The sequence below is a fragment of the Bombus impatiens genome, unplaced genomic scaffold, assembly GCF_000188095.3.
Source record: "Bombus impatiens unplaced genomic scaffold, BIMP_2.2 scf_0036, whole genome shotgun sequence".
Classification (NCBI taxonomy): Eukaryota; Metazoa; Arthropoda; class Insecta; order Hymenoptera; family Apidae; genus Bombus; species Bombus impatiens.
Genome location: NT_176455.1, coordinates 1,343,113 through 1,369,484, shown reverse-complemented (window position 1 = coordinate 1,369,484; position 26,372 = coordinate 1,343,113). Strand labels below are relative to the sequence as shown.

At 37.3% G+C, this 26,372-nt stretch overlaps 7 protein-coding genes across 11 annotated transcripts in view; 5 read left to right on the top strand and 2 right to left on the bottom strand.

The window, feature by feature from the left end:
- The first annotated feature begins 39 nt into the window (after positions 1 to 39).
- LOC105681067 (mucin-2-like) lies at positions 40 to 2,719 on the top strand. The gene is made up of 4 exons (XM_033322037.1): positions 40 to 290; positions 1,233 to 1,517; positions 1,620 to 2,443; positions 2,546 to 2,719. Exons 1-4 carry the CDS (start codon positions 40 to 42, stop codon positions 2,638 to 2,640), a joined length of 1,455 nt encoding a protein of 484 aa, XP_033177928.1. The 3' UTR covers positions 2,641 to 2,719.
- A 1,035-nt stretch (positions 2,720 to 3,754) lies between these two features.
- LOC100744995 (mucin-5AC) lies at positions 3,755 to 11,154 on the top strand. The gene is given in 4 exon segments (XM_033322447.1): positions 3,755 to 7,737; positions 7,739 to 9,602; positions 9,642 to 9,983; positions 10,068 to 11,154. Coding segments are annotated over 4 exon segments (6,345 nt in total). The 5' UTR covers positions 3,755 to 3,889; the 3' UTR covers positions 10,359 to 11,154.
- A 342-nt stretch (positions 11,155 to 11,496) lies between these two features.
- LOC100741964 (hepatocyte growth factor-regulated tyrosine kinase substrate) lies at positions 11,497 to 15,731 on the top strand. Of its 2 annotated transcripts, none has more exons than XM_012388743.3 (12): positions 11,497 to 11,775; positions 11,849 to 11,933; positions 12,185 to 12,260; positions 12,348 to 12,536; positions 12,619 to 12,893; positions 12,971 to 13,046; positions 13,122 to 13,301; positions 13,360 to 13,694; positions 13,770 to 14,083; positions 14,148 to 14,422; positions 14,590 to 15,176; positions 15,216 to 15,731. In XM_012388743.3, exons 1-11 carry the CDS (start codon positions 11,739 to 11,741, stop codon positions 15,163 to 15,165), a joined length of 2,418 nt encoding a protein of 805 aa, XP_012244166.1. In that variant the 5' UTR covers positions 11,497 to 11,738; the 3' UTR covers positions 15,166 to 15,176; positions 15,216 to 15,731. The 2 variants fall into 2 exon arrangements, with proteins under 2 accessions (XP_012244166.1, XP_003485155.1); XM_003485107.4 differs by having other exon boundaries at positions 14,554 to 15,176.
- A 185-nt stretch (positions 15,732 to 15,916) lies between these two features.
- Positions 15,917 to 20,337, bottom strand: LOC100741845 (protein CLEC16A homolog). 2 transcript variants are annotated; one of them, XM_012388724.3, is made up of 14 exons: positions 20,031 to 20,337; positions 19,842 to 19,970; positions 19,626 to 19,759; positions 19,385 to 19,542; positions 18,918 to 19,147; positions 18,655 to 18,847; positions 17,938 to 18,588; positions 17,743 to 17,863; positions 17,512 to 17,666; positions 17,279 to 17,440; positions 17,035 to 17,173; positions 16,647 to 16,950; positions 16,447 to 16,577; positions 15,917 to 16,368 (listed from the first exon to the last, which is right to left on the bottom strand). In XM_012388724.3, the coding sequence occupies exons 1-14, from the start codon at positions 20,102 to 20,104 to the stop codon at positions 15,917 to 15,919; spliced, it is 3,033 nt and encodes a 1,010-aa protein (XP_012244147.1). In that variant the 5' UTR covers positions 20,105 to 20,337. The 2 variants fall into 2 exon arrangements, with proteins under 2 accessions (XP_012244147.1, XP_003485154.1); XM_003485106.3 differs by having other exon boundaries at positions 19,394 to 19,542; positions 20,031 to 20,104.
- Positions 20,338 to 20,510: 173 nt separating this feature from the next.
- Positions 20,511 to 22,480, top strand: LOC100741608 (tRNA (cytosine(38)-C(5))-methyltransferase). The gene is made up of 2 exons (XM_003485104.4): positions 20,511 to 20,851; positions 21,010 to 22,480. Exons 1-2 carry the CDS (start codon positions 20,797 to 20,799, stop codon positions 22,017 to 22,019), a joined length of 1,065 nt encoding a protein of 354 aa, XP_003485152.1. The 5' UTR covers positions 20,511 to 20,796; the 3' UTR covers positions 22,020 to 22,480.
- Positions 22,178 to 23,589, bottom strand: LOC100741727 (transcription factor MafG). Its single transcript, XM_003485105.4, has 2 exons — positions 23,220 to 23,589; positions 22,178 to 22,838 (listed from the first exon to the last, which is right to left on the bottom strand). The coding sequence occupies exons 1-2, from the start codon at positions 23,244 to 23,246 to the stop codon at positions 22,473 to 22,475; spliced, it is 393 nt and encodes a 130-aa protein (XP_003485153.1). The 5' UTR covers positions 23,247 to 23,589; the 3' UTR covers positions 22,178 to 22,472.
- Positions 23,590 to 25,980: 2,391 nt separating this feature from the next.
- LOC100744875 overlaps positions 25,981 to 26,372 on the top strand; it is a 183,714-nt gene continuing 183,322 nt past the window's right edge. For all 3 annotated transcript variants that reach the window (XM_033322397.1, XM_033322414.1, XM_033322395.1), the window contains exon 1: positions 25,981 to 26,087. In XM_033322397.1, coding sequence (XP_033178288.1) covers positions 26,049 to 26,087 — 39 coding nt within the window. In that variant the 5' untranslated portion in view covers positions 25,981 to 26,048. The remainder of the gene's footprint in view (positions 26,088 to 26,372) is intronic.

Here is a 26,372-nt window from a genome sequence, read left to right as displayed (position 1 = left end):
ACACCGAGTAGTGAAACTGCACCTTCTGCCACACCTGCTATGGCCAGAAAACCTCCATCTCCCAGGTCGCCATGTCATCTCAAGACTACTGGAAAACCAACGACACGCAGTAGTAAAACTATACCACCTCCTACACCTGCTATGGCCAATAAGCCTCCAACTCTCAGGAGGTCAAGTCGTCTCAAAACTCCTGGAACACCAGCGACACTGAGTTGTGAAACTGCACCTCCTTCCACATCGGGTATAGTCAGTAAACCTCCAATTCCCAGGACGCCAAGTCATCTCAAATAGTAATCCCGAAAGTCCTGAAACACCAGCGACACCCAATAGTGAAATTGGATTCCCTCCTACACCCAGTATACTCAGTAAACCCCCAACTCCCAGGACGCCACGTCATCTCAAAACTACTAGAAAACTGACGACACGTAGTAGTAAAACTATACCTCCTCCTACACCCACTATGGCCAGTAAAGCTCCAACTCTCAGGTCGCCAAGTCATCTCAAAACTACTGAAAAACCGACGACACGCAGTAGTAAAACTATACCTCCCCCTACACTCGCTATAGCCAGTAAACCTCCAACTCCCCTGGCTCTTCTAGTGAACCCGACACTGCAGACACTCCTGGCTCTTCTAGTGAACCCGACACTGCAGACACTCCTGGCTCTTCTAGTGAACCCGACACTGCAGACACTCCTGGCTCTTCTAGTGAACCCGACACTGCAGACACTCCTGGCTCTTCTAGTGAACCCGACACTGCAGACACTCCTGGCTCTTCTAGTGAACCCGACACTGCAGACACTCCTGGCTCTTCTAGTGAACCCGACACTGCAGACACTCCTGGCTCTTCTAGTGAACCCGACACTGCAGACACTCCTGGCTCTTCTAGTGAACCCGACACTGCAGACACTCCTGGCTCTTCTAGTGAACCCGACACTGCAGACACTCCTGGCTCTTCTAGTGAACCCGACACTGCAGACACTCCACGCACTAATAATGACCCAGATAATTCAGGCTCCTCCGGGACACCTAATGAATCCGAGACTGCAAGTACTTCTAGTGAACACGATTTTCCAGACACATCTGGTGAATCTGTAACTGACTCCGGTACTGCAAACACATCCAGTTCTCCCGAAACATCTGTTACACAAGCGACATCCGACGGCGAACCTCCTTGTACGCCTGATACAACCAGTAAACCTCCAACTCCCAGGACACCAAGTAATCCCGAAAGTCCTGAAACACCAGCGACACCCAATAGTGAAATTGGATTCCCTCCTACACCCAGTATACTCAGTAAACCCCCAACTCCCAGGACGCCACGTCATCTCAAAACTACTAGAAAACTGACGACACGTAGTAGTAAAACTATACCTCCTCCTACAGCCACAATGGCCAGTAAAGCACCAACTCCCAGGACACCAAGTCATCTCAAATCTCCCGAAACACTAGCGACACCGTGGAGAGAAAGTACACCTCATGCCACACCCACAATGGCCATTAAACCTCCAACTCCCAGGACGCCAATTCATCTCAAAGATACTGGAAAACCGACGACACGCAGTAGTAGAACTATACTTTTTCCTACACCTACTATGGCCAGTAAACTTCCAACGCCCAGGACGCCAAGTCATTTCAAAACTCCTGAAACACCAGCGACACGCAGTAATGAAACTACATCTCCTCCCACACCTGATATGGCCAGTAAACCTCCAACGCCCAGGGCGCCAAGTCATTTCAAAACTCCTGAAACACCAGCGACACGCAGTAATGAAACTACATCTCCTCCCACACCTGATATGGCCAGTAAACCTCCAACGCCCAGGGCGCCAAGTCATTTCAAAACTCCTGAAACACCAGCGACACGCAGTAATGAAACTACATCTCCTCCCACACCTGATATGGCCAGTAAACCTCCAACGCCCAGGGCGCCAAGTCATTTCAAAACTCCTGAAACACCAGCGACACGCAGTAATGAAACTACATCTCCTCCCACACCTGATATGGCCAGTAAACCTCCAACGCCCAGGGCGCCAAGTCATTTCAAAACTCCTGAAACACCAGCGACACGCAGTAATGAAACTACATCTCCTCCCACACCTGATATGGCCAGTAAACCTCCAACGCCCAGGGCGCCAAGTCATTTCAAAACTCCTGAAACACCAGCGACACGCAGTAATGAAACTACATCTCCTCCCACACCTGATATGGCCAGTAAACCTCCAACGCCCAGGGCGCCAAGTCATTTCAAAACTCCTGAAACACCAGCGACACGCAGTAATGAAACTACATCTCCTCCCACACCTGATATGGCCAGTAAACCTCCAACGCCCAGGGCGCCAAGTCATTTCAAAACTCCTGAAACACCAGCGACACACAGTAATGAAACTGCACCTCCTTCCACATCGGGTATAGTCAGTAAACCTCCAACTCCCAGGACGCCAAGTCATCTCACGGCTACTCGAAAACCGACGACACGTAGTAGTAAAACTATACCTCCTCCTACACCCACTATGGCCAGTAAAGCTCCAACTGCCAAGACGGTAGGTCATCTCAAAACTCCTGAAACACTCTCGACATCCAGTAGTGAATCGGTATCTCCTTCTACACCCGGTATGCGCAGTGAACCTCCAACTCCCTGAACTCCAAGAAATCAGAAAGCTACTGAAACACCAACGACACCCAGTAGTGAAATTGGACCTACTTCTACTCCCGCTATGGCCAGTAAACCTCTAACTCCGAGGACGCCAGGTTATCTGAAAAACTTCTGAAACACCAGCGACTCCCAGTAGTGAAACTGGATCACCTCTTACTCCCAGAATGCCCAATAGTCCTCCAACTCCCTGGACACCAGATATTCCCGAAACTCCTGAAACACCAATGACACACAACAGTGAAATTGGACCTTTTCGGACACCTGGTATACCTAATGATCCCGCAACTCCCGGCGCATCTCCCACACCTAGTGAACCTGCTAGTCCCTACAAATACGATACTCTACTCACACTCGGTATTTCCGTAACTCCGAAAACACAAACGACAGCCAGTAGTGAATCTGAAACTCCCGGCACACCTGGTATTCCTAGTGAGCCTGATACTACAGGCTCCTCTGGGAGTTCTTGTGGACCTGAAACGCCTGCTACACCTGGCTCTACTAACATGCCTGCTCCGCTTTGCATTCCGTGTTAATCAGCATCTCCCAGTAATCTTAGCACTGCTAGTTCATCTGAATCTTCAGGTACATCTGGAATAACTATTGAACCTTGTAATACTATCACTGGGAATCCTAGTACTTCTGGCACTCCTGGCACTCCCGCTGAAACAGCTACTCCTAACACTTCTGGCTCTACTTCCGGTATTCTGTTATCTGGTTTCATTTGTATAAATATAAACGATGACAAGTTACTGATTATTTATATATTTCGCAGGAACTTCTGGTTCTACAAATACGCCAGGCATTTGTGCACATGATGGGTTCTTTCCAGACCCTGGAGACTGTCGAAAATTTTATCGCTGTGTCGGCAGTGGTTCCACGTTTATCAAATACGAGTTCCAGTGCGGTACAGGAACTGCTTGGGATTCTGCTATTCAGAGCTGTAATCACGATTATCTCGTTCCTGGTTGTAAAGGCGCGACGATATCGACTAGTTTGCCAGACACTACAGTACCAAATTCATCTTCTAATGAAGTCACCAGTACAACTGATTCCAGTACACCAGATTATACTACGAAGAAGCCTAATAACGTCGGTGTGACAAATTCTATCGTTGCGATGACAATGGAAACGGCTTCAGCGTGTTTTATTTCAACTGCGGACCTGGAACCATATGGGATCCTAGCATCAACACGTGCAATTATGCCGATGCCGTGTATCCTCCAAGAAATTGCACGATGCCTCCGTCAGTTTCATCTATTAGTACAGAACAACCATCAGGTAGTGCAAGCACTGGATCTACTGCAACAATAACCGCTTCGACTACTTCATCTATAGCGCCGACAGAAACTGGCACAGCCTCATCTCAATCGGGTACAGAATCTACTTCTGGGGCAACTACGAAAAAGCCTAATAACGTCACAGTGTGTGATAGGCCAGGTTACTATCCGGACCCAACACGGTGTGACAAATTCTATCGTTGCGATGACAATGGAAACGGCTTCAGCGTGTTTTATTTCAACTGCGGACCTGGAACCATATGGGATCCTAGCATCAACACGTGCAATTATGCCGATGCCGTGTATCCTCCAAGAAATTGCACGATGCCTCCGTCAGTTTCATCTATTAGTACAGAACAACCATCAGGTAGTGCAAGCACTGGATCTACTGCAACAATAACCGCTTCGACTACTTCATCTATAGCGCCGACAGAAACTGGCACAGCCTCATCTCAATCGGGTACAGAATCTACTTCTGGGGCAACTACGAAAAAGCCTAATAACGTCACAGTGTGTGATAGGCCAGGTTACTATCCGGACCCAACACGGTGTGACAAATTCTATCGTTGCGATGACAATGGAAACGGCTTCAGCGTGTTTTATTTCAACTGCGGACCTGGAACCATATGGGATCCTAGCATCAACACGTGCAATTATGCCGATGCCGTGTATCCTCCAAGAAATTGCACGATGCCTCCGTCAGTTTCATCTATTAGTACAGAACAACCATCAGGTAGTGCAAGCACTGGATCTACTGCAACAATAACCGCTTCGACTACTTCATCTATAGCGCCGACAGAAACTGGCACAGCCTCATCTCAATCGGGTACAGAATCTACTTCTGGGGCAACTACGAAAAAGCCTAATAACGTCACAGTGTGTGATAGGCCAGGTTACTATCCGGACCCAACACGGTGTGACAAATTCTATCGTTGCGATGACAATGGAAACGGCTTCAGCGTGTTTTATTTCAACTGCGGACCTGGAACCATATGGGATCCTAGCATCAACACGTGCAATTATGCCGATGCCGTGTATCCTCCAAGAAATTGCACGATGCCTCCGTCAGTTTCATCTATTAGTACAGAACAACCATCAGGTAGTGCAAGCACTGGATCTACTGCAACAATAACCGCTTCGACTACTTCATCTATAGCGCCGACAGAAACTGGCACAGCCTCATCTCAATCGGGTACAGAATCTACTTCTGGGGCAACTACGAAAAAGCCTAATAACGTCACAGTGTGTGATAGGCCAGGTTACTATCCGGACCCAACACGGTGTGACAAATTCTATCGTTGCGATGACAATGGAAACGGCTTCAGCGTGTTTTATTTCAACTGCGGACCTGGAACCATATGGGATCCTAGCATCAACACGTGCAATTATGCCGATGCCGTGTATCCTCCAAGAAATTGCACGATGCCTCCGTCAGTTTCATCTATTAGTACAGAACAACCATCAGGTAGTGCAAGCACTGGATCTACTGCAACAATAACCGCTTCGACTACTTCATCTATAGCGCCGACAGAAACTGGCACAGCCTCATCTCAATCGGGTACAGAATCTACTTCTGGGGCAACTACGAAAAAGCCTAATAACGTCACAGTGTGTGATAGGCCAGGTTACTATCCGGACCCAACACGGTGTGACAAATTCTATCGTTGCGATGACAATGGAAACGGCTTCAGCGTGTTTTATTTCAACTGCGGACCTGGAACCATATGGGATCCTAGCATCAACACGTGCAATTATGCCGATGCCGTGTATCCTCCAAGAAATTGCACGATGCCTCCGTCAGTTTCATCTATTAGTACAGAACAACCATCAGGTAGTGCAAGCACTGGATCTACTGCAACAATAACCGCTTCGACTACTTCATCTATAGCGCCGACAGAAACTGGCACAGCCTCATCTCAATCGGGTACAGAATCTACTTCTGGGGCAACTACGAAAAAGCCTAATAACGTCACAGTGTGTGATAGGCCAGGTTACTATCCGGACCCAACACGGTGTGACAAATTCTATCGTTGCGATGACAATGGAAACGGCTTCAGCGTGTTTTATTTCAACTGCGGACCTGGAACCATATGGGATCCTAGCATCAACACGTGCAATTATGCCGATGCCGTGTATCCTCCAAGAAATTGCACGATGCCTCCGTCAGTTTCATCTATTAGTACAGAACAACCATCAGGTAGTGCAAGCACTGGATCTACTGCAACAATAACCGCTTCGACTACTTCATCTATAGCGCCGACAGAAACTGGCACAGCCTCATCTCAATCGGGTACAGAATCTACTTCTGGGGCAACTACGAAAAAGCCTAATAACGTCACAGTGTGTGATAGGCCAGGTTACTATCCGGACCCAACACGGTGTGACAAATTCTATCGTTGCGATGACAATGGAAACGGCTTCAGCGTGTTTTATTTCAACTGCGGACCTGGAACCATATGGGATCCTAGCATCAACACGTGCAATTATGCCGATGCCGTGTATCCTCCAAGAAATTGCACGATGCCTCCGTCAGTTTCATCTATTAGTACAGAACAACCATCAGGTAGTGCAAGCACTGGATCTACTGCAACAATAACCGCTTCGACTACTTCATCTATAGCGCCGACAGAAACTGGCACAGCCTCATCTCAATCGGGTACAGAATCTACTTCTGGGGCAACTACGAAAAAGCCTAATAACGTCACAGTGTGTGATAGGCCAGGTTACTATCCGGACCCAACACGGTGTGACAAATTCTATCGTTGCGATGACAATGGAAACGGCTTCAGCGTGTTTTATTTCAACTGCGGACCTGGAACCATATGGGATCCTAGCATCGACACGTGCAACCATCCCGAGTCAGTGTATCCTGCAAGAAATTGCACGATGCCTCCGTCAGGTTCATCTACTAGTACAGAACAATCATCAGGTAGTACAAGCACTGGATCTACTGCAACAATGACCGATTCGACTACTTCATCTACAGCGCCGACAGAAACTGGCACAGCCTCATCTCAATCGAATACAGAATCTACTTCTGGAGATATTACCGAAACCACGACTAAAGTATCTGCTCAGCCAACAATAACCGATTCGTCTACTTCATCTACGGCACCGACAGAAACTGACACAGCTGCATCTCAATCGAGTACAGAATCTACTTCTGGAGATGTTACGGAAACCACGACTAAAGTATCTGCTCAGCCTACAATAACCGATTCTTCTACTTCATCTACGGCACCGACAGAAACTGACACAGCTGCATCTCAATCGAGTACAGAATCTACTTCTGGAGATGTTACGGAAACCACGACTAAAGTATCTGCTCAGCCTACAATAACCGATTCTTCTACTTCATCTACGGCACCGACAGAAACTGACACAGCTGCATCTCAATCGAGTACAGAATCTACTTCTGGAGATGTTACGGAAACCACGACTAAAGTATCTGCTCAGCCTACAATAACCGATTCTTCTACTTCATCTACGGCACCGACAGAAACTGACACAGCTGCATCTCAATCGAGTACAGAATCTACTTCTGGAGATGTTACGGAAACCACGACTAAAGTATCTGCTCAGCCTACAATAACCGATTCTTCTACTTCATCTACGGCACCGACAGAAACTGACACAGCTGCATCTCAATCGAGTACAGAATCTACTTCTGGAGATGTTACGGAAACCACGACTAAAGTATCTGCTCAGCCTACAATAACCGATTCTTCTACTTCATCTACGGCACCGACAGAAACTGACACAGCTGCATCTCAATCGAGTACAGAATCTACTTCTGGAGATGTTACGTACAGAACAATCATCAGGTAGTACAAGCACTGGATCTACTGCAACAATGACCGATTCGACTACTTCATCTACAGCGCCGACAGAAACTGGCACAGCCTCATCCCAATCGAGTACAGAATCTACTTCTGGGGCAACTACGAAAAAGCCTAATAACGTCACAGTGTGTGATAGGCCAGGTTACTATCCGGACCCAACACGGTGTGACAAATTCTATCGTTGCGATGACAATGGAAACGGCTTCAGCGTGTTTTATTTCAACTGCGGACCTGGAACCATATGGGATCCTAGCATCAACACGTGCAATTATGCCGATGCCGTGTATCCTCCAAGAAATTGCACGATGCCTCCGTCAGTTTCATCTATTAGTACAGAACAACCATCAGGTAGTGCAAGCACTGGATCTACTGCAACAATAACCGCTTCGACTACTTCATCTATAGCGCCGACAGAAACTGGCACAGCCTCATCTCAATCGGGTACAGAATCTACTTCTGGGGCAACTACGAAAAAGCCTAATAACGTCACAGTGTGTGATAGGCCAGGTTACTATCCGGACCCAACACGGTGTGACAAATTCTATCGTTGCGATGACAATGGAAACGGCTTCAGCGTGTTTTATTTCAACTGCGGACCTGGAACCATATGGGATCCTAGCATCAACACGTGCAATTATGCCGATGCCGTGTATCCTCCAAGAAATTGCACGATGCCTCCGTCAGTTTCATCTATTAGTACAGAACAACCATCAGGTAGTGCAAGCACTGGATCTACTGCAACAATAACCGCTTCGACTACTTCATCTATAGCGCCGACAGAAACTGGCACAGCCTCATCTCAATCGGGTACAGAATCTACTTCTGGGGCAACTACGAAAAAGCCTAATAACGTCACAGTGTGTGATAGGCCAGGTTACTATCCGGACCCAACACGGTGTGACAAATTCTATCGTTGCGATGACAATGGAAACGGCTTCAGCGTGTTTTATTTCAACTGCGGACCTGGAACCATATGGGATCCTAGCATCGACACGTGCAACCATCCCGAGTCAGTGTATCCTGCGAGAAATTGCACGATGCCTCCGTCAGGTTCATCTACTAGTACAGAACAACCATCAGGTAGTACAAGCACTGGATCTACTGCAACAATAACCGATTCGACTACTTCATCTACAGCGCCGACAGAAACTGGCACAGCCTCATCCCAATCGAGTACAGAATCTACTTCTGGGGCAACTACGAAAAAGCCTAATAACGTCACAGTGTGTGATAGGCCAGGTTACTATCCGGACCCAACACGGTGTGACAAATTCTATCGTTGCGATGACAATGGAAACGGCTTCAGCGTGTTTTATTTCAACTGCGGACCTGGAACCATATGGGATCCTAGCATCAACACGTGCAATTATGCCGATGCCGTGTATCCTCCAAGAAATTGCACGATGCCTCCGTCAGTTTCATCTATTAGTACAGAACAACCATCAGGTAGTGCAAGCACTGGATCTACTGCAACAATAACCGCTTCGACTACTTCATCTATAGCGCCGACAGAAACTGGCACAGCCTCATCTCAATCGGGTACAGAATCTACTTCTGGGGCAACTACGAAAAAGCCTAATAACGTCACAGTTTGTGATAAGCCAGGTTACTATCCGGACCCAACACGGTGTGACAGATTCTATGAGTGCAGTGACAATGGAAACGGCTTCGACGTGAAATATTATGATTGTCCCATCGGAACCATATTTGATCCCAGCATCGATAGATGCAATGTTCCGGAGTCAGTGCATCCTCCAAGAAATTGCACGATGTCTACTACTACGGAAGGATCATCGACGTTTGAAACGACTACAGAATCAACGAGTGGGGGAAGCACCGATAGTAGTACAGCATCCAGCTCAGGAGAGATTACCGAAACAGCAACATCAACTACAGGATTCACCACGGGATCGACTACGGATGCTTCTATCCCAACGCCTTGTCCAATTGGAAATTTAACCGATGAACAAATAGTACTAGTCTGCCCAACTGGTTTCCGAAGACATCCGAAATATTGCAACCTATTTTATCAATGTACTATGGAAAACAATGTGGACATCAAAGTACTGGTACTGAGTTGCCCAGAGGGATTGATCTTCGACGATCAAAAGTTACAGTGTTTGCCAGAAGACAAAACCGACCAACATTGCAAGGGTACCAAAGCTTCTGCACGATTTTACAGAAGATTAGAGGAGAGTTCTGTGTCTCCTGTAAGTATTTGATTTTAAATTTTTACTTCTACCTTTTTTAAAGCATATCTGAGTATTTTCTTTTAAATATCTATTTGATTCCAGATCAAAGCATCGAGCGAGGTACTATGTCCAGGAGCGGGACACTATCCTTACAAACAAGGCTGCAGTAGCGTGTTCTATAATTGCAAACAGAATTCCACGGACAATCTTCAAGGTTATTTGTATAAATGTCCAGAGAACTTCTTGTACTGGTCAGTTTCGAGGAGATGCGAGCGTGCAACACAATTACCATTGTGCACGATATTTGGGCATAAAGATAAAGAGAATTGGGAGGAGAGATGGGAGATTCCAATAGAAGAGTCTAATCTGTCTGCCCGAAGTCTGTTTGTCTAAATTTTCATAAAAAGCTATTAGTGGTTCGAATGGACAGCGTAAACTCTCAGGACAATTTCTGCTCGTATTTTCTATTAGATCTATTTAAAGGTCGTAACTTTTACTTATTAGAATATGAGTAAATTATCTTTGCAACATGGCTGCGGAAGATCTCATAAAGAAACATTCAGATCTTCAACAGTCATCTTGCCGTAATTAATAACTCTATATCGATTCATGTGCAAAAAGTAATTCTTAACTATTTTTCGAGAATATAATAGGTATTTTCCTATGATTTTCCGTAGCGAGATCGTAAAATCATTGGAAAACCTTCGCGAGTGTTGGGGTTTTCGGTTGAGGGATTTATATGCAATATTCGACTGTATTCAGTAATTTATAATATTTATTTATAGAGTCGAACATTTTCTTGCGACTACGTGCCACGATTTATATAATTTTATGTTAATGTAACCATAATAAATCAAAATTGACGATAATAAAATTAATATCCATAGATGAATATAATAATTAAAGATTAGAATTTTGAGTACGGCGAAATATAAAATATAGAATGTTTGGCGTTTAATAAATTTATCCGACGAATTTAATAGTGCTCAAACTTTTCACTGTGAAAGTATATTTACAACCTCAGAACCATGTTCTGAATACAGTACAAAAAACAATAAGCTTGGGAAGATAATTTTGTATATAATTACGTGTTAATTATTCTAATCACTGCTTCCTTTATATGAAACATCATTCATTGCGTTTAATTTCTTCTTTCAATTGCGATGAGATATCGAGTATCGTTAAGGTACCCTTTGTAAAAAAAAAAAAGGAGCATTGCGTTTAACACGTTTATTTAGACGTAAAATATCCCTAATGTAGTCATTGAATGAGTACAAGTATTGTGTGTGTTTGTGTTAGATTCTTCTGAAAATTGTTATTAATGAATAATAATGATGAATAATAAATAATGAATTTTCACATAAAATAAAGAAGTGCAAAATTCTACAGATCTTTATTCTACAGATATCTATCCCGTCATATTTCCTGGTTGTGAAAGAAGGTTAAAACTCAGTTAAAAATAACTTATAGCGATATTTGTTTTTCTAGAACACTGCTGAAAATAAATCATTTAAAAAATTAAGTCGATTGTCTAGCACCATTCGATTACACTGGCCGATTGTAATTTACTTTGTGTGTGCGTACGTATGACGTGACTGTGACTCATATAAGTCATATACTCATACTTTACTATATTACAGCCAGTCGAACAGCAGAGCCGTGGATGAGTAGGTGGTTGTTAAATTGAATTAATTGTTATCTATACAAAAGTATTCAGGAAGATCTAAGCGCCTAAGAAAAATTGCAAATAACAATCACTCTTAACAGAGCAAAATGTTTCGCAGTTCGCTTAATTTTGACAAATTATTAGGTACGTTTTTGTCGCTTATATCAGATGAACAAGATGTCCGACTGTCGAATTATATTTTGAATTTTTTTTATAGATAAAGCAACGAATCCTTATCAACTTGAACCTGACTGGGTAGCAGTACTTCAAATATGTGATTTAATACGTCAAGGGGATGTGCAGTAAGCGAATATTATTATTTAGTCCGAAGTTAACCTTACTATTTCTTAACCATGATGAAACAATGACATTCTCAATTTACTGTGCATATGCAATTATTTTTCACATATTTTTCATATTTTGTAAAAGTGAATACTGTTTTAACTTTTTCTTATTTATTGTTTCATATTGTATCATAATGGCAGAAATAGCATTGTGCCATTTAAGTATAGGTTAATAATGAAATCAAGTTTTAATTTTTTTATGTGTACAGACCTAAAGCAGTACTTGCAGCCATCAAAAAGAGAACAACAAATATAAATCCACATGTAGCTTTGTATGCTCTATTGGTGAGGAAAAATACGACTAACTGTCTGAGTAAATATTTTATTCTTGGAATTATCAGTTGCACTCTAAAAATATTATTCCTTGTATAGGTTTTAGAATCTTGTGTCAAAAATTGTGGTACGCTTATACATGATGAAATTGGTACTAAGCAATTCATGGAACAACTTAAAGAATTAGTAAAGACAACGACTTATGATAATGTTAAACTTAAAGCTTTAGAATTGATTCAAGCCTGGGCACATGCCTTTCGAAATTGTCCTAAATATAGAGCAGTGCAAGTATGTTTAATAAATGTGTTTTAATTATGCTTTATTTTAAATAATATAAAATGTTAATATTAATGGAACATGTGCATATCAGGATACACTTAATATTATGAAAGCTGAAGGATATAAATTTCCCACTTTAAAAGAAAGTGATGCTATGTTTATTGCTGACACTGCCCCAGCATGGGCAGATGGAGATGTGTGTCATCGTTGTCGCGTATCATTTAGTATGGTACAAAGAAAACATCACTGCAGAGCATGTGGTCAAGTATTTTGTAGTCAATGTTCGAGTAAAGTATCCACACTGCCTAAATTTGGAATTGAAAAGGAAGTTAGAGTGTGCGAAGCATGCTATGAAAAAGTTAATAAGTATGTATTAAATTTATTTTTATGTTACACTTTTATTACTTTATCTATATTTTTAATTCATTCATTTATTTCCACAGACCATCCACTGCTCAAATTAAAGAGGGAGATTTACCTGCTGAATATCTCAACAGCTCTTTAGCTCAACAACAACAAGTATATAACTATATAAAAAAGTTAGAAATTAGAAAGTATACATATATCGTAACATGCAATATCCCATATTAATAGGTACCTCCCAGGAAAACAGCAGCAGAACTACAAGAAGAAGAAGAACTTAATCTTGCCATAGCCTTAAGTCAGAGTGAAGCAGAACATCAAGAAAAAGAAAAAAAACGGGGAAGTCGTACAACAAAAGTAAACCCACCCAGCACACGCGTTGCGAGAGCATCTTCTCCACCACCATCACCTGTTAGTTTTAAATAGCACAAAACTTTAATAGAAAAGTACTATGATTTCAATTTTTCAGCAAGAAGAGACGGAGGTTGATTCTGAGCTTGCAGCGTACTTGAATCGTAAACGTTGGGAATTAAGACAAAGTGCATTAGAAGAACATAGTTCTAGAGCAGATGTTACCAGTCCTTCTGCTCCTAATATAAGTAGCCCAATGCCACAAAAAGTTATAATTGTTAAACAACAGAACGGAGAAGTTGATACTCAAATGGAAGAATTTGTTAATGCTTTACGATCTCAAGTTGAAATTTTTGTTAATAGAATGAAAAGCAATTCGTCAAGAGGCAGATCAATTGCTAATGATAGTTCTGTACAAACGTTGTTTTTAAATATTACTGCTATGCATTCAAGGTTTGTTTTAAAAGATATTTTTTATGTACATAATATGATATAAAATTCGATGATACAATAAACGAATTCTTTCAGATTATTGAGATATATTCAAGAACAAGACGATAGTAGAGTATACTACGAAGGTCTTCAAGATAAATTAACACAAATGAAAGATGCTAGAGCTGCCTTGGACGCTTTGCGGGAAGAACATAGAGAAAAATTACGAAGACAAGCGGAAGAAGCTGAGAGGCAAAGACAGATGTTGATGGCTCAAAAATTGGCGATTATGAGGAAGAAAAAACAAGAATATTTACAATATCAACGTCAACTTGCTTTACAAAAAATCCAGGAACAAGAAAGAGAAATGCAAATGAGACAAGAACAACAAAAGCAACAGTATATAATGGGTGAGTTTAAATAAATAACGCACAAAATCGTAAAATGATTTTTATTTTATTAAATATATTTTAGGTGGCTATCAAGCTGTCTCTGGTTTTATTGGACCATCTCAAGGTTCACCTGTGCGGCACGTCCAGTATGAAACACCAGGAACTAACTACAACCCTATGTCACCAACAAATCAAGGATTTATATATGGACAACCTACTATGAAACAATATCCTATGCAAAGTTACAATATGCCACCTCATGTAATGGGGCCAATAGCTAATCAAGACCAACAGCCAACCGATGCTGTTCAGGGGCATGAAGGAATGGGCCGAATTTCTGTTTCTGGCCCAGGAATGGTTAGTACAACTCCAAATTATATTTAAACATATACACTTCTTTTTTCGGTACTTCTATTGAGTTCCTTAAATAGTTCAAAACATTTTGAATCATATATTTTATTTAATTATTTTCTACATTTCTTTTGAAGATGTCTCAAATTACAAATCCCATACCGCAACTTCAGCAGGCAGGTGGACATCAAATGGGACCGCCATCACAAGGTCCTCCACCAAGTCATATAACGCAAACGCAGCCGACACCGGTACATTTGCCACCGCAACAGGGTGCTCCACAAATCACACAATCAGGACCACCAACTCAGATGGGTATACCTCAGGTACCTCAGAGTCATATGAGTCCTTCACCTGCACAAATAGGACCTGGAGCTCATGGCCCCCCTGGACAAGTTGTTGGTTTGCCACCACAAATGGGACCTCAGCAACCGTCTACGATGTCAGGACCTCAAGGACCCTCGATGCAGTCTCATGTTTCAAATACACCTATTTCATCTCAAGGAACAGGAACTATCCAAGTACCTCCTGGAACTACGATTGGAACGATGTTAACATCGAATCCGCCGATGCAAGGTCCTCAGGGAGCTAGTGTGCCGACAATGCAAGGTATGGCCCAGGCCCCGGTATCTCAAGGACAACAATTACAGTATCAGCCACCAAATTCTCTACCAGCTGCATCAAATGAATCCACACAAGTGAAAAAAGATGCGAAGCCGGAAACAGCAGAACTAATTTCCTTTGATTGAAAAAATTATGTGTGCATACAAGATAACTCATAATAAGAAGTGCATTTAAGGTAATCATTTTGCATACCAATTTTGATCTTAAATTGACATTGACTGTTTCAATTTGATGATAAAATTTTTTACGCTGTTTATTGAATTGGCAAAAATATAAATTTTTAAAACTATTATCGATAATTCTAAAAATACTGATTTAAACTTTGCAATTTATCAGTGAATTATGATATTTTACTATATATTAGGAAAAAATGGTTATATCATTATTGGTATTTATTTTAAGTTATAGAAATTCTCAACAATATATACACAAATCAAATATATGTCTTTCTTTGCATAATTTTTAAATATATATCTGATAAAAGGTTATAATACTTAAATAGCAAAGGCATACATTTCATGTATATGTATCTAAATGTAATGTATGTACAAAATATTTATATGTTACATAGCATAAAAGTGAAGAAAACTAATTTCATCTATACCTGACCTTTTGCTGGATATATTGTATATGATCTTATTTTTTTACAAGTTTAATTTTAAAATATTTTTTTCCTTGTGAAAATCAAAAAGAAAGTATTACGAACCACGAGATTTAAAAAAATGTTACATATAGTAAAATCCTTTATTATATCAATTAAACATCTTTTATCTTCGTTCAATATTGCATTTACATTCTTATTTTTTCTCTTTTCTTTGCTAATTTCTGAAAAAATTTTCGTGTGACCTATATTTTTTTAGAAATTTGTTTTCACAATCATATTGTCTCTACTTGACCCTTTCTACGTGGTTTCACTTCTTGCGGACAGGTGAACGATGTCTCTTCCGAATGTTTTCTGATCACAGTTGATGGCTCGCCATTAGCTGAACAAGTAGAAATTTGACTGTCTTTCTTTTCTTGACATATATGTGATATATTCAATCCATTAGAAGTTAAGGATGCTTTTCGAATTCGCATATCTTCTAAAGGAATTTCTTCGCTTCGTGGTCTTGGCATTTTCGGTGAATTATCCCGAGATCGTAATCCATTTTCGTGACTTTTTTCATTTGACACAGTATCACCGCGTTTCGGAGTCGACGACGAAAGACCGGGGGTAGGTCTAGCAGCATTTTCTCTACGCATTTGTGCTGCGAATCCAGGAACTTTATTTACGGTGAACATTGGACGCGGCAGATGTTCTTTTGGTCTCTGAGCACGTCCTACTAATCCTGAAATTAAAATGTTATTTATTTCTTATAATTCTTTTAAGTCTCATCAAACTAATTTAGTATTGCAATATATTTTACGTTCGTGTCGAAAACCACGTAGTGCATAATTTGGTGGTGTCGTGGCGTGAGGTATACTTGTAGGAATATCGAGTAGTCTTGCAATTTGATTCATTTTCTTCTGTCGTGCTTTTATTCTTCCTTTTGTTAGCCTTTAATTAAAAGCAAATTTATTGAATCACGTTCTGATAATAAATATTAATTACACCATACAAGTTTACCTTTGTTTCGCGGCCATACATCTTATATGATCATCGAAAATGAATTTTGTTGATAACAATGGAACACGATTGCCAGTACTACTGCTTAAAGGTTTATAGATTGTCAAGTGTAGACATCTAGAATCATCTTTGTCACCTGCAACTTCGATATCTTGCAGAAACCCTACCAATTTTGCCACTCCCCAACCTAGTTTACTAGTATCAGGTTCAACAAGAATTAATTGCACAATGTCGATAACTAGAAAACGACGGATTTTCTGACCATCTTTCCACACAACTGTACATGCGATTAAATCGCTATTATCTATATAAAAAAATAATCAGGATTTAGTATTTATAAATTTCTGAATATTTAATTTAGAATTTGCTAAAACAAAATGACTTTTACTTAAATCAAGAACATTGTCAACTTGAATACAGTTGATCGGATTTGTTAGTGGTAATTGTGTTTCTACTTCCATATTAAGGGTCAGTGATAGATCTCTTATTAAAAAGAATACTCGTATGGCGCGTCGTGCTCTTTCAACCTGTGCAAACATTATTTTTGTTTCTTATTAATAGGTTTCACAATTTGCATTACATTAACAATATGTATTATCAAATAAAAGACTTTATCTCCAAAAAATATTTACATCTCCACATGGTAGTCTTTTAGTAAATTCGATACCCGTCATTGGAGTTCCCGTTGGCGGTAATAGAACATTACTGTCCATCATTAACCATTCAACATTCAAAGGTCGTTTCTGAATTTCGCTATATTCATCTTCAAACATATCTAAGAATATGTCTTCGCTCTGAAAATGGAATTAACTAATTTTTTTACAATCTGTAATATTTAAAATAGAAAGAGACAAATATAACACACCTTATAAAAATTCTTTAATAGCGATGTGCTCTGTTCTTTGGCTGCTTCAATTGCTGCCAAATGTGAATCTTTTAACATACTTTGACCTTCTGACATTACTAATTGTATTAACAATTTAATTGTCAATTCCAAAGTAACAAGTCTCACCTTAGCATCTGACAAAAATATTGTTCGTAAAAACGTAGATTATTATTTTGGAAATTAAAGAAGATATTCTGGAAAATGACTCACTTGTTTGACAACTTAATGTTATGATATGAATCAGTCTATCTATTAAAATTTCATTATATAAACCTGTAGTTGAATTTCGTGAATTGCATAAAATTGGATCCAAAGTTTTACGATCTATGCCCTTGAAAATGAATTTTATTAGAACAGTACTTTAGAATTTTATTAGATACAATAATTTGAAAATAGTTTTCTTACCTGATTATTAGCTAAAGCATAAAGTAAACACAACGCGAATAGAGCGGCATAATCGTTTTCTGTGCAAAATAAGGAATTTAAAATAGTTTCTAAGAATGGCTTATTTGATAATGATTCAGTTACATTTTTTTGAGTTTGAGGTGTTAAAGGAGTTTCTAACGCTAATCTTTGCTCCTTTTCTTCATCAGTAACATTTAAATGTTTGATTTCTTCCAAATCTTCAGCTGGAATATTTACGTCTAGTTGTTGTGGACTTATAAGTACTGATACACCTCCTGTTGAAGCAGTATCGAATGATGTACTAGCATGATTTGTTTCTGAAACATCTTCACTTCCATTTTTCACATTATCCTTTTCTTCTTTCAAATTACTTTCTTCTTCACAAAGTTCATCTGATACTGTCAAGGATTCACTTAAATTTTCTAAAGACTTCTCTAAACTTTCTCTCGGTGGTGAAAAAGCAATTGGCTTATCCAATGAAATATCACCATACATTTCAAGTACTTTACTTGCACCTGTTTGTATTGTTTTTAAATCTGACAGCAGCATTACTGCTGCTAGTGTATGTACAAGAGGACCATGAGAAACTATTAGAAATACTTGAGAAAGTAAAAATAAGGCTACAACAATGCTCACGTGTTTTCTTTCTTCCTATTAATCACAAATACAAATTACTACTATATCAAGTGATTATAGACTTATTAATTGGAAACATACCTGATTTTGGCACAGAAGATTTTTGTGTCTCATAAGTGAGTAAACATATAGTGGAACTAATAATTTATGAAGCAAGTGTTCTGATAAAACTTTATTTAAATCAGATATATTTAAACAAAGAATGTCATTTAAATAATGCAAATGATCTAAGTGTTCTGCTACTAAATCTGATAATCTGTTTTGACTTTGATGACTGAAACACACATATATTATGAAACATCCTCTGAATATGATAATTTAAATTATATTTGAAAATGACTTACTCAGCATCATTTCTAACACAAGTGTCAAGCTCTATAATGTGATTACCAATAAACCATACAAGATTGCTGAAATAGGGTGCAGCAGTGCGATCTCTTATAAATGCTAGCATGGAGGCATCTTCTACTCGATATACATTTAAAGTTAAAGTTCGCACTGCTATACGAACCATTCCTTCGGAGTGATTAAAAAATTTAATTGCCTCCGTATACAATGGAAAATCATTGGTGTGCTGATAAAAAAATCAAATTAAAACACATCCTCTTTTATGTGCTAAGTGCAGAATTTAAATAATGATGATGACAATGAAGATGAAATAATGACCACAGTAAAAAGCACATCATGAATAGATTAAATTATATGTATAATTAAATTAAAAAAAAATATATTAAAGGCAGCTACTATTAAAATTAATGAGCATGAGATTAGCAAAAGTGAAATAATAGACACAGAGGATTATCACGTGTACCTCGTTTACCTCATTATAAAAAAAGTGAATGGTATGTGCATTTAACTTCAAGCTTAAAGTCTTTAAAAAGCTGATGTAATATGCCATCACTTCCTCGTCGCTAAAGTCAAATTTGTGCACTATTATACTGTTTACATGATTATTACTAAGTAAATAATCTGGAAATAAATATTTGAATTGGAACTTTGCTAGAAGAGAGATCAATTAAAATTATAATATATAGTTTTGATAATAAACTTACATAAAGATGTCTCATTACGTATATTTTCAAATAATATATTTAAGGTCTGTAATAACTGAACACATACATAGCTTCCACATTTTTGTTTCATTATACGTAGGAAAAATGAAAGCATATTCTTTTCCAAAAAGAAACTAGTAAAGAATATAGATAGTTATTGTTTATTATACATGAAAAGGAAAAAAGTTAAATAGCATCTACTTTACTAATGCTTACTCAAATACACTGCTATCATTTTGGTCACCCCATATTAAAATTTCAGCTATGGAACGAAGAGTTTCTACCAACAAACCCCTATTATTTTCTGACACAGTTTGATTTTTTGATAGTACATGATACAAGTACCTATATATAACAATGAATAAAATTTAGACAAAGTACAAATTTAAATATACATATACATACTTAAGATGCTCTAAAGAATGAGGATTTTTGGGCTTCCAAAGCCCTCCTCCAAACCAGCTCCGACTTCGAAACATTTTTTAGTAATACAACTGCATTCGGGTGGTGTCTTGCATTAAATTCATATTCCTTTTGTTTCTTTTTGTCACTTTTTTGTTTGATTAAAGTATTATCACCGACATTTGTTTATGTAATTAAAATTATAATCGTGTAAGGCTTATTTAAATATAAATTAAATCTTCATAAACGTTAAAAAGATTGTCGAAATAGCAATAAAATTTAACACATTGTTCAGGTTAGAGTTATTTTTCCATTATACATTTTAATTCTCTTCATCTAATTATCAATTATTATATTTCTATATAAAATGCATTTACATTATTGTACATCTTCCAAATTGCACAACAAACAAATTATCGAAATAATGTCAGTCACGTACGTTCAATTTTACACGACGCAAAACGAAGACTACCCTCCATTACTGAACAGTCAATGGAACTGTACGTTAGGTTAGTTAATGTCGTTTGTTATTATTATTTATAATTTTGTTAAATACTAAAAGAACGTGTTTGTTATATAAGGAAAAAAGTAGAATCTTTTTAACATTTCATTAAGTTTTGTATAAATTATATGAATATAAACGAACGAAGGTTATGATAAAGTAAGAAAATTTCAACATGATTTCATAATAAAGTGTGTTGACAAAGAGAAAAATATATATTGATATTGAGTCATCTGTAAATATTATAAGCTTGTATGATTCATAATAATGAGAGTTTTGGAATTATATAGTGGTATTGGTGGAATGCATTATGCTCTTCAAGGTAACTTATTATACTGCTATTATACTGCTATTTGTTAGTTATATTGTTTAACAAAATTTAACCTCTACTTTTTATCAAGTTGTTTATTACAAAAACGATATTATGTCTTAAATAAAATATATTAAATAAAATATATCTACAAAAAATTTTATTTTCAGAAAGTGGTATTAACGGAGATGTTGTTGCAGCAGTTGATATAAATACTGTTGCAAACAGTATATACAGATATAATTTTCCAAATGTATTACTTATGAATTGTAATATTCAATCACTTTCTGCAAAACTGATAAATGACTTAAATATAGATACTATATTAATGAGTCCTCCATGTCAACCTTACACAAGAGTTGGACTTCAGAGAGATATATCGGATAATAGATCATCTTCGTTACTTCATGTTCTTTCATTGATTCCACAATTGAGAACATTAAAGCATATATTGCTTGAAAATGTAAAAGGATTTGAAAAGTCTGAAATGAGAAATGCAGTATTAAAATGTATGAATATGTCTGGATTCAATTATAAGGAACTAATTCTAAGTCCTTGTCAATTTGGTATTCCAAATACCAGATATAGATATTATTTATTGGCTAAAAGGAAGGATTCTGAATTTTGCTTTGATCACTGTATATTAAATTTTAATCTACCAGAAGCTGTTTTAAAGGCCTTACCAAGAAGTAAACATAATTTATTATTAGAAGGTGCTAAAACAGATAAGAAGTGCTACAAATTAGAAAATATTTTAGAAAATGTTGAAAAGTCACAGTATTTAATTCCTAGAAAGTTGTTACAAAAGAGAGCTTGGTTGTTTGATATAAGAACATCTCAAAGCGATGGTTCTTGTTGTTTTACAAAAGCTTATAGTCATTATGCAGAAGGAACAGGTTCTGTATATTCTCCATATACCGAAGAAACAATCCAACAGATATTTTTAGAAGCAAATAAGTATGGCAAGCAATCATTAGAAGCATCAGAAGTTTTACAAAAATTAATGTTAAGATATTTTACACCCAAAGAAGTGTCTAGATTAATGTGTTTTCCTGAAGAATTTAAATTTCCAGAACATATAACATGTAAACAAAGATACAGACTTTTGGGAAATTCAATTAATGTATATGTAGTTAGTAGATTAATATTTTTATTATATACTGAGAAAAAAATTACATGACATTCACAGAAATATATTTTATATATATTTTTAATAAAAAAAATGTTTTATATTCCAAAACGAAGTTACAAATTTCTAACAGAAAAAATACAAAGAAATAAGTATAATAGGTAAATGAAGTCTCTATAATAACATATTTAGTTTTTGACATAAATATAGATCATTCATGACCATCTAAGTCCTAAGTGATTACAAATGTTAGCATTTACATAATTTTTGTACTTTAGTCATTTACAATCATTCATAGTAGTATAATCATTGTTAACCAAGTATCATTGCAATCATTGCTTTTGATTAATATGAAGCTCACATTTCTCTTAATTCTTAATACATACTTAGAAGTGCTAGTAATTCAGTTTTTTGCATTGTGTAATTTTGGTACAGAATCGTTCAATACCCAGTAATGTTATTGCTTTTATGCTCAATAGAAAACTCTAGTATGTTTAAAATATTTTATATAGTTTCTAGTTCAGGTGGAATGTGAATTTTCTTTTCTATTGCAAATTTTTTTAGTGCTTGATATTTAGAGTGCCAAGATTCTATTTCTTCTCTCATATGATTATTGTCCTCCTGCATAGCTTCCATATCACGATATTCCTGTGTCTTTTCTGACTCTAACTCATCTTTTTGTTCAATTCGTTTGATACGACAACTGGCTGCATATCCTCTGTTTTTCAATGTGCGTCTACGTTGTTTCATACGAACTATTTCTTCTCGTGATAATCCACGCAATTTCAGCTGCCTGTTTAAATCCCTAACTGATATAGTCACTAGTTCATCGTCACTAATGTCTAAACAAGGACCAGGTGATAGTGGATCCTACACAAAAATTGATCATAATTTTTCATCAATTTCATTTTATGATAAATAGATACATATTTACTATATGTTATGTAGAATTATATAACATGTAAATATGAAAACAAATATTTTCATAACATCATAAATTATTTAGAAATTACATATATAATAGATATTTCATAACATCATAAATTATTTAGAAATTACATATTTCGTCTTGTTTTCTTATGAATAATCATGAAAAGGCATTTATTTACGTACTGAAAAATTAGCTGTAATTATCTTTTCGAGAGAATTATAACTGACAATCTGCTTTCTTCTATGTCATATTAATGGACTTTAAAAACATATGATGCACTGATTAAAGGAGATCGTGCATTATACAGAGGGGCAACGTACCATCTTTATAGATCGTTTTCCATCCATGGATATATTTCTCAACTGATTCTTTCAAGTTTCTGCGTCGAGAAACCACCAAAGTTTTGATTTTACTTTAGCTTTCACGCTTTGAAGAAAAATTCGCTTAGTCATCGTAGAATCTGATGCTGGTCAGTTCACCATTCAATTGATGATAGGTATCTTTCTAAAAACATGAACTTTGTCCATGAAAGATCTTTTATAGATTTCTAACAAGTACATCAACATTTTATTGAAAAAGAATATAGATCTGTATATTCTCTATATCATAAAAAGTTTGAGAACGATATTTAATTTCGAAAGAATTAAATATTATGTCTATCTTTTAAACTCTATAGATGGCGTATCATGATACTAAATAGGATATGCTTTCACTTTAGTTGACTTAATTCTCAATAGAGGGCTACCAAATTATATATTTTCTCGATAGTTGTTGCATGAATAGAGTTTCCTACATATTAGAGAATTTAAATGCATTTTGTTGAAACGGATTTACGAGTGGCGAAGATCGCTGCTAAGGCCAAATCTTCACCGTTGAAACCTAACCCCAATCTAGTTTTTACGTTCTTTTAAGAACTCTGTTGCATTTAGTCATTGTGATGCTATATATCACAATGAGGAAGAAAATTTGTAATTTTCTATGTTCTTCTGGTTTTCTCGCCCAGTTCCAGATGAAAAAATGCTCGTCTTCATTAAGATGAGAAAGGGTATTCTCGGTAAGTCCGTTTCTTTTTCTGGTATTTTACAAGGTAACCTGATTTTTTTTAATTGTTATTAACTAAACTGCAGATATTTATGCATAGATTTCACATAACGTGAAAAAGTATATAAAATATCCAAAGTATAGAGCTTTCAATAATATTTGATAGATAAACAATTTTCTACAGAGGTTGTACATTTTTTTAGTTTATATTCTTAAAAATATGAATTTGCATAAAAATACGTAGTCTAATTATCTTTTTATTAACAAAATTTTATCTATAAAATCATAATTCTTGCTTTAAGAATGGAATATAGCTTAAACTTTGTATAAAAAATGCATAGTTTCATTGGAATTTGTATCGATTATTGAAATTATTTCTATGTTGGTTTTTGTTTCGTTGAATTTTATTTTGTGTATAGTAGATGCTTGTAACTATTAAATTAAACATTAAATGTTCACGTAGTACTTCCGGTGTTTCAATACTGTAGGTGGCGTTCTAACAACGCGTTCTTCGAATGTATTCTCTTAATACGACATTAATTCCTTTTACTTTCTTCGGTATTTATGGTTACTCAATTAATACAGTGTTAATGGAAAGTGAAATATATGCAGTGTTCTTCTTAGACACATAAATGTGTCACGTAAGGAAGTAAAAATAGCGATTCAATTTCAAATATTATTGGCGCCATCCATGAATTCTTGCACGCTGGTTAGGATAACAAATAAAGTAAGTTTTCATTAAATAAACATAAACGAATATACAGCCCTCGTTACTGTATAATGAAAAATAAACGAAAGATCGGCAGTTTTGCAAATGTGAACGTAATAATGTATATTTATAAAACGAATAGGGAGAATTGGAATGGAAAGGTCAGTTATCGAATGTGTATAAAGAGCAGAGTGATAGATTAATTTAGCTCGATGCAAATGTTTAATGCAATTAGTGTTTCATTCTATAGGAGTCTATTTTAAGCTATTGAATCAAGATCCTATGCAATTTATGCATATATTTGTATGTTTTATATATATATATGTGTGTGTGTGTGAAATACATTATAAAACATACAAACACATGCATAAATTGCATATATATATGTGTGTGTGTGTGTGTGTGTGTGTGTGTGTGTGTGTGTGTGTGTGTGTGTGTGTGTGTGTGTGTGTGTGTGTGTGTGTGTGTGTGTGTGTGTGTGTGTGTGTGTGTGTGTGTGTGTGTGTGTGTGTGTGTGTGTGTGTGTGTGTGTGTGTGTGTGTGTGTGTGTGTGTGTGTGTGTGTGTGTGTGTGTGTGTGTGTGTGTGTGTGTGTGTGTGTGTGTGTGTGTGTGTGTGTGTGTGTGTGTGTGTGTGTGTGTGTGTGTGTGTGTGTGTGTGTGTGTGTGTGTGTGTGTGTGTGTGTGTGTGTGTGTGTGTGTGTGTGTGTGTGTGTGTGTGTGTGTGTGTGTGTGTGTGTGTGTGTGTGTGTGTGTGTGTGTGTGTGTGTGTGTGTGTGTGTGTGTGTGTGTGTGTGTGTGTGTGTGTGTGTGTGTGTGTGTGTGTGTGTGTGTGTGTGTGTGTGTGTGTGTGTGTGTGTGTGTGTGTGTGTGTGTGTGTGTGTGTGTGTGTGTGTATATATATCATATAAAAAGTCATGATAGACGTGTATATATATATATATATATATACACACACACGTCTATCATGACTTTTTTTATCGAGTAGTATAGGTTAAAAATTTAATAAAACAAAATTACGAATACTTAGATTAAGATTCGTTTGAGAATGATTTCCCACGTTTTCAGAGAGTTCTATATGTATTTATTAATTACTAAATAATTTTTTACTAAATAATTCATTAATTGGTGAATAATACTAAGATTACTACAGTACATTAATTACTAAATAATACAATAAAATAGAAAATTTAATAAATACAACGAACACGTGTGTAAAATAGAATATTCTCATGGAGCATACACTACATTTTTAATAAAAATTTTTTATTATTCAAGGAAGAGAGGGTGTCGGTGCTGCAGTAATGCTTACTAACTTGTTTTTCTGTTCCAGATCCGGAGAATGGCTATTATCTTTTAGCAGTAATTCAATAGCTGAGAAAATGACAGGACTGGAGGAAGATGATAGGACGAGGAGGGCGACGCTACAAAGGATGGGCCGTAAGAAAGAAAATATTTATCATGTGAAAATACAGATGAGCTGTCGCTAAAGAAATATATCTATAGATTTATAGATTTTATAAGCGGAATTGCAAGGCTTATTATACCCCTTGATATCGTCATGTTCTACTTTAATTAATATAAATTGGAAAATTCTTAAATCAGTCACGTTCTTAAATTGATCGTTATTAGCGTTAGGTTAATACCTTTTACGTTCTCCATAAATGTAGATCAGTTTAGACTTTCTTATGATTCAACGACTTGTCGCATTGCGGCTGATTCAAT